Source organism: Gopherus evgoodei, chromosome 5 (genome assembly GCF_007399415.2).
Source record: "Gopherus evgoodei ecotype Sinaloan lineage chromosome 5, rGopEvg1_v1.p, whole genome shotgun sequence".
NCBI lineage: Eukaryota > Metazoa > Chordata > Testudines > Testudinidae > Gopherus > Gopherus evgoodei.
The window spans coordinates 30,704,417-30,715,985 of NC_044326.1; the positions used below are offsets into that span (position 1 = coordinate 30,704,417).

General features: G+C 49.3%; 1 protein-coding gene across 2 annotated transcripts in view; it reads right to left on the reverse strand.

The window, feature by feature from the left end:
- FBXL5 (F-box and leucine rich repeat protein 5) overlaps positions 1-4,644 on the reverse strand; it is a 53,589-nt gene extending 48,945 nt beyond the window's left edge. The window contains exon 1 of one of the 2 annotated variants that reach the window (XM_030563094.1): positions 4,478-4,644. In XM_030563094.1, coding sequence (XP_030418954.1) covers positions 4,478-4,561 — 84 coding nt within the window. In that variant the 5' untranslated portion in view covers positions 4,562-4,644. The remainder of the gene's footprint in view (positions 1-4,477) is intronic. The other variant, XM_030563093.1, reaches the window with a different exon arrangement.
- Positions 4,645-11,569: the final 6,925 nt, after the last annotated feature.

The window sequence follows — 11,569 nt, forward strand, 5'->3', positions numbered from 1 at the left end:
CTCACAACCACCTTGTGCAGTGGCTAAATACTGTTATTTCCATTTTACAGATGAAGAAACTGAGGAACAGAAAAAGGACAAGGCTCAAGGTCACACATCAAGGGCCTGTTTCTGGGTTCCATGGTGGAAACTTTACAGTAGCTCAGCTTCTAGGGGCTGCAAAGACACTTTAACCAGTCATTAGAAATAACTGGAGCTCTAAGACAGTATATTACCTCCCCACTCCCAAGCATAGGGGTGCCAGATGAATGGTAAGAGAACCAGCTAATCCACCTAACACTCCCAACTGTTCAGATGCATCAAGCCACCATAAGTCAAAGCAGCCCATCTTATGCTATGCCTACTGTGATATGCAGGACAGGATTTGTCCCAAGTCCGTGACAAAACGCTAAATAGAACTCACAATCTCAGAGCCTGTAACTCAATAGATACAAGGCTATCCTCCCTTACACATAAAATCATCAAATTATCTGTGATTCTATTAAAGGCTTTAGTAAAGTTTAATAAAAAGTCACTACATTTAAACAAATAAAGATTAAGGTAGACAACATTTTTGTTTTAGAAGGGCTGATGATTAGGCAGATAATTTCAAAGGTTGGAGGGAGCACAGCAGAGACGGAAACAAACATTTCAGTAAGTCTGCTGATTTTATAGGAGGATATTTCGCATCATTTGCCAATGCAGCTGTTGGGCAGAACTACTCAAAGCAAAGTAACTATCAACTGGGTGCAGTCTTGCACTGAAAAATCAAGCACAGCAACTCATTCTGGTTTCATATTTGTACCTCTCTCAGTAGCATGAGAGACTATTAGGAACGGTCTGCACTAGGATTTTTCAAAGGCCTAATTCTCAATAGGTGCAGCTCTACCAGTGGAAACTATAGTGAATATATGACAGCTATTTTTACCACTGATGCCTGAGCTTTGTCTACGCACTATAGTTTCACTGGAGGAACTACACTAGGAACTAGCAGATCTAACAATTTACAGACAAAGCTTTTAGGCTCTATATCAAATGTGTATGAAGGATGAGGATCAGGAGCAAAAAGAAAGCAGTACCAGGGCACGTTTCCACTGCTATGGTGACTCACCATTACTGAAACTGCAGGAATGCTTCTGTCTCCCTTTGTCAGTCAGCCAATTCCCTAATGTGGGTCTCCAAGACAGTCATGTTGAAAGGGGACATCGAGAAAATACCCCACTTTTGCTTAATCCCCCATTTTGGGAGACATTAACTGCAAAGACACACTGAAAACAAAGATATTCTAACAAATTGCAAAGTAAACCCTGACTTTAATGAGTTATTTCAGACATTATGCAGTGTGTTGTGAGATAATTGCATAATACCTGAATAAATACGGCAAGACACTAATTATAGCCTCTGACTTTAAGAGCTTTTCTTCTCTCCTCCTGCTATTACTGGTGGCAGAAGCAGAGATGGTTGATGAGGCCATTACTACTGGAAGTAGGGTGGATAAGGAAGAAGGGAGGCCCTGCTAAAGCTAAAACTGCTGGGAGTGGGGCTGGGTAAAGGAGAAGCTGCTGAGGCTGGAGCCAGGGAAGGCAAAAGGCAGGAAGAAAACGGCTGAGTGACTATAGGAGAAAACAAGAGGCTGCTGTGGCTGGGATGAGGAAAATCTAGAGCTGCAGGTGATCTGGAAGGACAGAAAATGATAGGGAGGAAAAGGGGCTCTAAAGAGGTGAGAAAAAAATTTACTGCTAGACAGCTTTGGCGGGAGTGGGAGAAGAGAACAGAGGTACCAGTTGCTGCTTAGGAGGATTTGAGGGTGGAAGGAGACAGGGTTGTGAGGAGCCAGAGAAGGGGCTGATTCTGAAACATTCTGATATAGTAGGTTCACTGGTTTCTCCCATGTTTTATAGACCTCTGACTTACATGAATACAACACATTTGAAAGGTTTTTATATTAGAAACTGGTTGCAATTTTCATGTGTGAATGAAAATATTCTAAAGAGATCCAAGAGAAATGATGAAATCAGTGTTATTTTCTAATACGCATAACGAGAAGTTGTAGGATTGTCCAGAAACCAAGATAGGAAAAGGAGTGAATGGAGTCACTGACAATGGTAAGGGGCATGGCTAGTAAGTGGATTCAACAGTCTTAGGATGTTGAAGAAGGGATAGTAAATGAAGTTGTGAATTGTAAGGAGGCCTGATTTACTTAAATCTAGAATCTTCTGTAAGGACATCATTCTATATAGTTAACTCATTTTATTTTTCTGTCTTAGTAGTGTTGAATTTCCTTCGTGGTTGTTTCTCATTCTAAAACTAGTTAAGTGTGAAGGCTGCTGATCAACACTGTATTATGTTGCTTAGAATTCAGTTATTACCAAGTATCACTGCATGAGTTTCTGACTCAACATGCCTACAGTTGAATGAAATAAAAGGAAATGAGTGAGAACTGAAATAATGGAAAGAATTTTTCTAAAGTAAAATGACAATATTATTAAGAGGTGTTACGCAGAAAGACAAATTATTTGGGCTCATCTTAAATGCAGAAAAAAAAATCAGTTTCTTCATAATCAAGTGTGTCATTCAACAAAAGTTTGTCTTTGAAATAGAAGATCAGAATGTTGATTATTTTGAGAACCTGAATAGTGACATATTTTCAATGCCTGTGTGGACACAAAAATGTAGCCACAATTTAATCACGAAAACCCCCGATCCAAGCCTTCCAGAAGCATTTCAATTTCAGTTTCAGTCAGGAGCATTTTTCACCTCAAAATTCGGCAAAGATTAATCTGTGATTATGTTGTAAGAACTAAAAGTAAAGACACTAACTTAATAAATTGCCCTCAATGTAAAGAAATGGAAAGATGCTTTGATCTTTAATGTGCTCCTCCAGACAGATTTAAAAATGTACAGGTTAACATATAATGTAAACAAAAATTAGTGAAAACTAAAAGAATCAAAGTTGACTACCATGATTGGTAGAACATGGAAGACAACCTGAGAATAATTATGAATAATTCATACAGCGAAGCCTGATTTGATCTGATTAACAAAGAACTGTAACCTCATAAGAGCAAAAGTAAAAAAATTCCAGAGCCGCTAGGAACTTTTCCACATCTAGCCAACATGACTGATCTCAAATACAAAGGTCAGAGGATGAATTCAGATAAAGAAGCAGCTGAAATATGGCTAAGAGAACACAATCTTATATATCTTCCTTCTCTTCTAACGCTTAAAATGGTAAGTCCAGATTTGCCCCCATATGTATTTCGTGAAAGTTTGTTTATTGCATGAAAATGCTGGAAAATTAGAAGGTAAACTCACAAGACAGGATAGTTGAATTCAAGATTGTCAGTGTTTGACAACCCACACTCCTATCCAACCAGTTCAGCATCACTACAGCGCGCTTTTAGGACAGTCTGATTAATTTGGTAAAAACTTTGTAGAAATGTTGAAAAAGCAAGTACATTAATAAAATTGTGAGAGCATTCCAAGACTAATATTAAAGTGTTAAGGCCTAAGCCAACAGCACTCAAAGGCTGTGTTTTACAGTCAGGGTTTCTCAAACTTTTTCATAGCATGGAGAACTTTTTAGAGATTGTATCACAGACCCCCCCCCCTCTCCACAATGCCTGTACCTGCAATAGTAAAGACCACCAGACTGGCCTCTCACAACAGGCAGATCAACTGTGACCACATAACATGGCTGTGAAAACTACAGAGGTTACTTACATGGAGAAGTAACATTAAGAAAGTATTTAATGGATTCTTAAAAGTGACCATCAATGCAGTTTTGCAGCTTCAAATGAGAGAAGTCAACATTACAAGCAAGCGATGCCAGCAGCTGCTCTGCAGGCCACCACTGGGTGAGGGGACCAGTTTAGGAACCTCGGATTTATAAAACTGCAAGCTTTTCAATGTAAACAGTGAGGCCTTTTTTTGTCTGAGAAATTCACTTCATAGACATGTCACAAACAGACCCTAATCCTGCAGTGGATCCTTGCATGGGACCCTGATACCTGCACAGAGCCCTGTAGCCCCAACTCCCAGATGGGAACCCTAGTCTGTATGTCACCTCAGCTTATAAAATGAGAGGGGTGGGAGGCTCCAGAAAAAGCTCTGTTCTTCCGGCTGGGAAAAATCCGCAGAGCCTTGCTGGGGGCTCTCGGGGGCTGGGAAACGCACACTAGGGATGAGAGAGGTGGTGCGGGAGAGGACGGGGACGTCCCGCTGCCGGGAGGAGCGGGGGCGGGCGGGAAGCAGACGCAGTTACGGCAGCTAGGGCAGGCGGAAGTTGTCGAGCTCGCGGGGCTGGCGCAAGAAGCAGCGGCTGCTGCGCGGGGATCGGGCCCGAGCTAGGTGCTCAGCAGCCCGCGAGGGCCGCATGGCCCTGCCCTATCCCGGGGGGAGGGGCGGTGACAGCTGCGCAGTCAGTAAATCCTCCCCAGGGGGCGTGTAAGCCCCACCCCACTCCGGCCGCGGGCTCCCCGCGCTTCCCGCCCGGTACCTTGTCGCAGTAGAGCCCGACCAGCTGCTTCATCCGCCAGTGCGGAGCCGTGAAGACATCCACCTCGTCAGGGAAGGGAGCCATGTTCTCCCCATAGAGACTCGCCGTGCCCAGCGCGAGCAGCACTAGCCGCGGCAGCGACAACCGCTCTGCGCATGCCCCAACCCGCCGAGGCCGCTCAGGGAGCAGCCCTTGCCCCCCGTCACGTGACAGGGGCCACCTGACTCGCGCCTGCCGCAACGGCCGCAGTAGCGCTTCCTGGCGTGCGCGAGCTGTTTGCTGACTGGCTGTTTCCGAGGGCGCGGGAGTGGGGGGCGCGGCCCCGCGCTGACTTCCTTGTTCCCGGTCCGGGCCGTCAGCAGTACGCTCCGCAAAGAGCTATGGGTGGGGGGTGGTAACGCACGTAGTTGACACCCCCACTCCCACCCCCCCGGGCTATTTGCAGCCTGTGCCCCCTCGCTGGGCTGCCAGCCCCACTCCCACCCCCGGGCTGCCAGCAGCCTGTGCCTCACCTGCGGGCTGCCAGCCCCACTCCCACCCCCCGGCAATCTGCAGCCTGTGCCCCCACCCCCACGCTGCCTGCAGCTTGTGCCCCCTCGCTGGGCTGCCAGCCCCACTCCCACCCCCAGACTGCATGCAGCCTGTGCCCCCACCCCCGAGCTATGTGCCGCCTGTGCCCCTTCGTTGGGCTGCCAGCCCCACTCCTTCTCTCAGGCTGACTGTAGCCTGTGCCCCCACCCCCGAGCTATGTGCAGCCTATGCCCCTTCGTTGGGCTGCCAGCCCCACTCCTCTCACGCTGCCTGTAGCCTATGGCCCCGCCCCTGGGATGCCAGCCCCACTCACCCCCGGGCTGCCTGCAGCCTGTGCCCCTTCGTTGGGCTGCCAGCCCCACTCCCACCCCCGGGCTGCCTGCAGCCTGTGCCCCTTCGTTGGGCTGCCAGCCCCACTCCCACCCCCGGGCTGCCTGCAGCCTGTGCCCCTTCGTTGGGCTGCCAGCCCCACTCCTCTCACGCTGCCTGTAGCCTATGCCCCCGCCCCTAGGATGCCAGCCCCACTCACCCCCGGGCTGCCTGCAGCCTGTGCCCCCACCCCCGGGCTGCCTGCAGCCTGTGCCCCTTCGTTGGGCTGCCAGCCCCACTCCCACCCCCGGGCTGCCTGCAGCCTGTGCCCCTTCGTTGGGCTGCCAGCCCCACTCCCAGCCCCGGGCTATCTGCAGCCTGTGCCCCTTTGTTGGGCTGCCAGCCCCTTTCCCACCCCCAGGCTGCCTGCAGCCTGTGCCCCTCGCTGAGCTGTCAGCCCCACTCCCACCCCCGACTGCCTGCATCCTGTACCCCCACCCCCTGGCTGCCTGCAGCCTGTGCCCCCTCGCTGGGCTGCCAGCCCCACTCCCACCCCCGGACTGCCTGCATCCTGTGCCCCCACCCCCTGGCTGCCTGCAGCCTGTGCCCCCACCACGGGCTACCAATCCTACTCCCTCTCCCGGGCTGCCTGCAGCCTGTGCCCCCTCCCTGGGCTGCCAGCCCCACTCCTTCCTGCAAGCTGCCTGCAGCCTGTGCCCCCACCCCCGGGATGCCAGCCCCACTCACCCCTGGGCTGCCTGCAGCCTGTGCCCCCACCCCCGGGCTGCCTGCAGCCTGTGCCCCTTCACTTGGCTGCCAACCCCACTCCCTCCCCCAGGCTGCCTGCAGCCTGTGCCCCCTCGCTGGGCTGTCAGCCTCATGCCTGCCTGTGGGCTGCGGCCCTCCCATCTCCAGCCAGCCCCTATCCCCACAGAGGGGCAAAGGGTTAGAGCATTGGATTTCGGGGGATCTCACCTGTTCCCACCCCATAGATCCCCTGGCGCACCATGCAGGGGTTGCTGCCCTGGCTTGCCCCACAGCCAGTGCAGGAGAGGCTCAGGGGAACTGATCAGATCAACATCTGGCCCTCAATTAAGTGCATAAGCATTAGGAGAATAACCAACAGAGGAGGTAGAGATGCAATAGCTTACCCTTTGGGAACTGTTGACATAATATCCTTAGACTTCTGTAAAGACATTTGACTTAGTACTGTGCAACACTGACTAAAAAATTTAGCGCTACACAAAATCAATGCAGCATATATTAAATGTATTAAAAACAGCTGACAGATCTCAAAAAGTAACTGTGAATGTGGAGTCATCATCCAACTGCGGTGCTTCTAGTGAGATCCCAGTGCTAGACACCATCATGATAGATGAATTGGAAGAAAATATAAAACCATTGTTGGCAAATGAGCAGATAACACGAAAAATGGTGGAGAGATTAATAAGATCAGATCAGATCAGATGTACAGAATGATCTCGATCAGTGTTTCTCAATGACTGGTCCATGGACTGACAATGTTCTCTGAGATATCCCAGATAGAGTTTAGAACAGTGGTCACCAACCAGTCGGTGGCTATCTCTGATGGTGTAGTGGGGCTACCACTAAGGCAGGTTCCCTGCCTGCCCTGGCCCAACGCCACTCCCAGAAGTGGCCAGCATGTGCAGCCAATGGGAGCTGCAGCCAATGGGAGCTGTGTGGGTAGTGCTTGCTGGCAGGAGGAGCACCCAAAGCCACGTATCCCCACGCCACAGGGGTGCATTGGCCCCTTCCGGGAATGGCATGAGGTCAGGGTAGGGAGGGAACCTGTCTTAGCAGAAGCCCCACTGCACCATCAACCAGGAGCTGTTGGAGATAAGTGCCTCCTGGCAGGGGCCCGCACCCCAGTTCTGAGCCCCCTCCCGGAGCCAGCACCCCATATCCTCTCCTGCACCCCACTCTACCCCAGCCCAGAGCCCCTGCCTGCACCCAATCTCCCTCCGAGAGCCAGCACCCCATACCCCCTCCTGCAACCCAACATTCTGCCCCAGCCCAGAGCCCCTGCCTGCACCGAAACTCCCTCCCGGAGCCCACACCTCCTCCTGCACCCTAATACTGTGCCCCAGTCCGGAGCCCCCGCCTGCACCCAAACTCCCTCCCAGAGCTTGCACCCCTCATCCCCTACTGCACCCAACCCCCCTACCCCATACTCAACCCCAAGCCCCCTCTCACACTCCAAATCCCTCGGGCCCAGCCCTGAGCCCTCACCCTCACCTCCTTCTCAACTCCAACCCCTGCCCCAGCCTGGTTCAAGTGAATGAGAGTGGGGGAAAGCGAGTGACAAAGAGAGGGAGGATGGAGTGAGCGGGGAAGGGGTGGGGTAGATCCTGAGTTGCACTTAAATACTAAAAATGATCTTGTGCATAAAAAGATTAGAGACCACTGGTTTAGGAAGACAGCAGGCTGATCCTTAATATCAAAAAGGTTGAGAAACACTGATCTAGATCACTTGGTAAGTTGTACTTCAACAATGTACTTTTTAATACAGTCAAATGCAAGGTCATACTTCTGGAAACAATGAACATACAGCACTCTTACAGGACGGGGACTGTATTTTACAAAAGGGCTTAGAAGTCCTGGTGAATAACCAATGCAACATGGAATCCTGTGGCACTTTATAGACTAACAGAGGTTTTGGAGCACGAGTTTTCGTGGGTGAATACCCACTTCGTCAGATGCATGTAGTGGAAATTTCCAGGGGCAGGTATATATATGCAGGCAAGCTAGAGATAATGAGGTTTGTGGATCTTGGGTAGTAGATAGAATAACCCTGGTCGGGGCTCTAACGGTATGTTGATTTGTGTTAGTGTAGGGAGTGTCCTGAGTAGATGTTGCACAAACCCGGAAATCCTGGACGCCCCATCATCTCGGGCATTGGTACCCTCACTGAAGGACTGTCTGGATATGTGGACTCTCTACTCAGACCCTATGCCACCAGCACTCCCAGCTATCTCCGTGACACCACTGATTTCCTGAGGAAACTACAATGCATTGGTGACCTTCCAGAAAACACCATCCTAGCCACCATGGATGTAGAGGCTCTCTACACGAACATCTAACACACAGATGGAATACAAGCTGTCAGGAACAGTATCCCTGATGATGCCACAGCACAACTGGCTGCTGAGCTCTGTGCCTTTATCCTCACACACAACTATTTCAAATTTGATGATGATATATACCTCCAGATCAGTGGCACCACTATGGGCACCCGCATGGGCCCACAATATGCCAATATTTTTATGGCCGACCTGGAACAACGCTTCCTCAGCTCTCGTCCACTCACGCCCCTTCTCTACCTACGCTACATTGATGACATCTTCTTCATCTGGACCCATGGGAAGGAGTCTCTGGAAAAATTCCACCACGATTTCAACAGCTTCCACCCCAGCATCAACCTCAGCCTGGACCAATCTACAAGGGAAGTCCACTTCCTAGACACCACGGTGCAAATAAGTGATGGTCACATTACCACCACCCTATACCGAAAACCTACCAACCGCTATGCCTACCTTCATGCCTCCAGCTTCCATCCCGGGCACATCACACGATCCATTGTCTACAGCCAAGCACTGAGGTACAACCGCATCTGCTCTAACCCCTCAGACAGAGACCAACACCTACAAAATCTCCACCAAGCATTCTCAAAACTACAACACCCGCACGAGGAAATAAGGAAACAGATCAACAGAGCCAGACGTGTACCCAGAAGCCTCCTACTGCAAGACAAACCCAAGAAAGAAAACAACAGGACTCCACTGGCCATCACATACAGTCCCCAGCTAAAACCTCTCCAATGCATCATCAGGGATCTACAACCCATCCTGGACAATGATCCCACACTTTCACAGGCCTTGGGTGGCAGGCCAGTCCTCACCCACAGGCAACCTGCCAACCTGAAACATATTCTCACCAGTAACTGCACACCGCACCATAGTAACTCTAGCTCAGGAACCAATCCATGCAACAAACCTCAATGCCAACTCTGCCCACATAGCTACACCAGCGACACCATCACAGGATCTAACCAGATCAGCCACACCATCACTGGTTCATTCACCTGCACGTCCACCAATGTAATATATGCCATCATATGCCAGCAATGCCTCTCTGCTATGTACATCGGCCAAACTGGACAGTTGCTACGGAAAAGGATAAACGGACACAAATCAGATATTAGGAATGGCAATATACAAAAACCTGTAGGAGAACACTTCAGCCTCCATGGTCACACTATAGCAGACCTTAAGGTGGCCATCCTGCAGCAAAAAAACTTCAGGACCAGACTTCAAAGAGAAACTGCTGAGCTTCAGTTCATCTGCAAATTTGACACCATCAGCTCAGGATTAAACAAAGACTGTGAATGGCTTGCCAATTACAAAACCAGTTTCTCCTCCCTTGGTTTTCACACCTCAACTGCTAGAACAGGGCCTCATCCTCCCTGATTGAACTACCTCATTATCTCTAGCTTGCCTGCATATATATACCTGCCCCTGGAAATTTCCATTACATGCATCTGACGAAGTGGGTATTCACCCACGAAAGCTCATGCTCCAAAACCTCTGTTAGTCTATAAGGTGCCACAGGATTCTTTGCTGCTTTTACAGACCCAGACTAACACGGCTTCCCCTCTGATACAATGCAACATGAACTTCCAGTGTGATGCAGTGGCTTCAAGAGCAAATACCTAACAGTGAGAGCCTAAAGAAGCTCAATCTATTAAATTGTTTAAAGAAAGGATTCAGAGGTAACTTAAATCTCGCAGAAAAAGACATAATGAGATCTTGTGGCTGGAGGCTGAAGCTAGATAGACCAGAAATAGGGCACAATTTCTTTAACAGTGAGGGTAATTAACCATTAGAACGACATGCAAGGATTTGGTGGAATCACCATCACTTGAAGTCTTTACATCAAGAGTGGATATCTGTCCAAAAGATATGCTATAGTTTTACCAGTGGTTATGGGTATGATACAAGAATCACTTAGTGAAGTTTTATGGCCTGTGTTATGCAGGTCACACTAGAACAGGGGTGGCCAACCTGTGGCTCCAGAGCCACATGCGGCTCTTCAGAAGTTAATATGCAGCTCCTTGCATAGGCACCAACTCCAGTGCTGGAGTTAGTGGCACTAACTTTCTAATGTGTCAGGGGGATGCTCACTGCTCAACCCCTGGTTTTGCCACAGGCCCTGCCCCCCACTCCCTCCCCTGAGCCTGCCAAGCCCTCATGCTTCCCCTTCAGAGCCTCACACCACAAAACAGCTGATCCGGAGGTGCGGGGAGGCACTCATTGGTGGGGCTGCCAGTGGGTGGGAGCTGCTGGGAGCAAGTGGTGGGAGCTGCTGGGGGGCTGCTCAAGTATTACTGTGGCTCTTTGGCAATGTACATTGGTAAATTCTGGCTCTTTCTCAGGCTCAGGTTAGCCACCTCTGGACCAGATATCACAGTGGTTCATTCTGGCCTTAAAAGTGAGTGAAATCCTGGTTCCACTGAAGTAAATAGCAAAATTCCTGTTGACTTCAATGGAGCCAGGATTTTACCCTTTGAGTTTAAGCCAAGCTTGGGGCACTTGCAGCCATTGTGGATACTATATTGATTTTTGAAGTCAATCTACATGCCATGCTCCAGAGATCTAGGGAAAAGGAGTCAAGTGAAATCTGGACAAATGCATCATAAGACCAGCTGAAATACAGTATATTGATTACTTTGTCTCAGGAGCTTATCAAGACCAACAGTGCAAAAAAGTGGCATCCATTTCTGAGGTAAAGCTACCTGAGAATCATGCTTACCTGGAAATATATTGGGGATGGCAAATCACCTTGCCAAGTTTCTACCACAATTTGTGGAAAACCTTGACCCCACCAAGAGTTCTCCTAAAGAAAGATGATTAACAGGAACTATCTTCATCAAAATGAATCAATTAACCTACTAGCGCAAGCATATAACTAGAGGGTTAACAGTTCAGGTGTTCAGTGAGGATTTAGGTATGTGCTAACTACAAGAAAGGAAATCAATGGTGTATATCCCAGGTGTTCACATCCACAGACAAATGACACAGTTGTGAGCATTTCCATCAATATGTAGAGGAAAGAAAACTGACAATGGAGCTACATTGATTTACATCTGCTGAGAATCTGGCCAAGATCTTATCCAGGGCAGACAGTGGGTGGAGAATGAATATATAGGTATATGTAAATCGATTTGTTCAATAC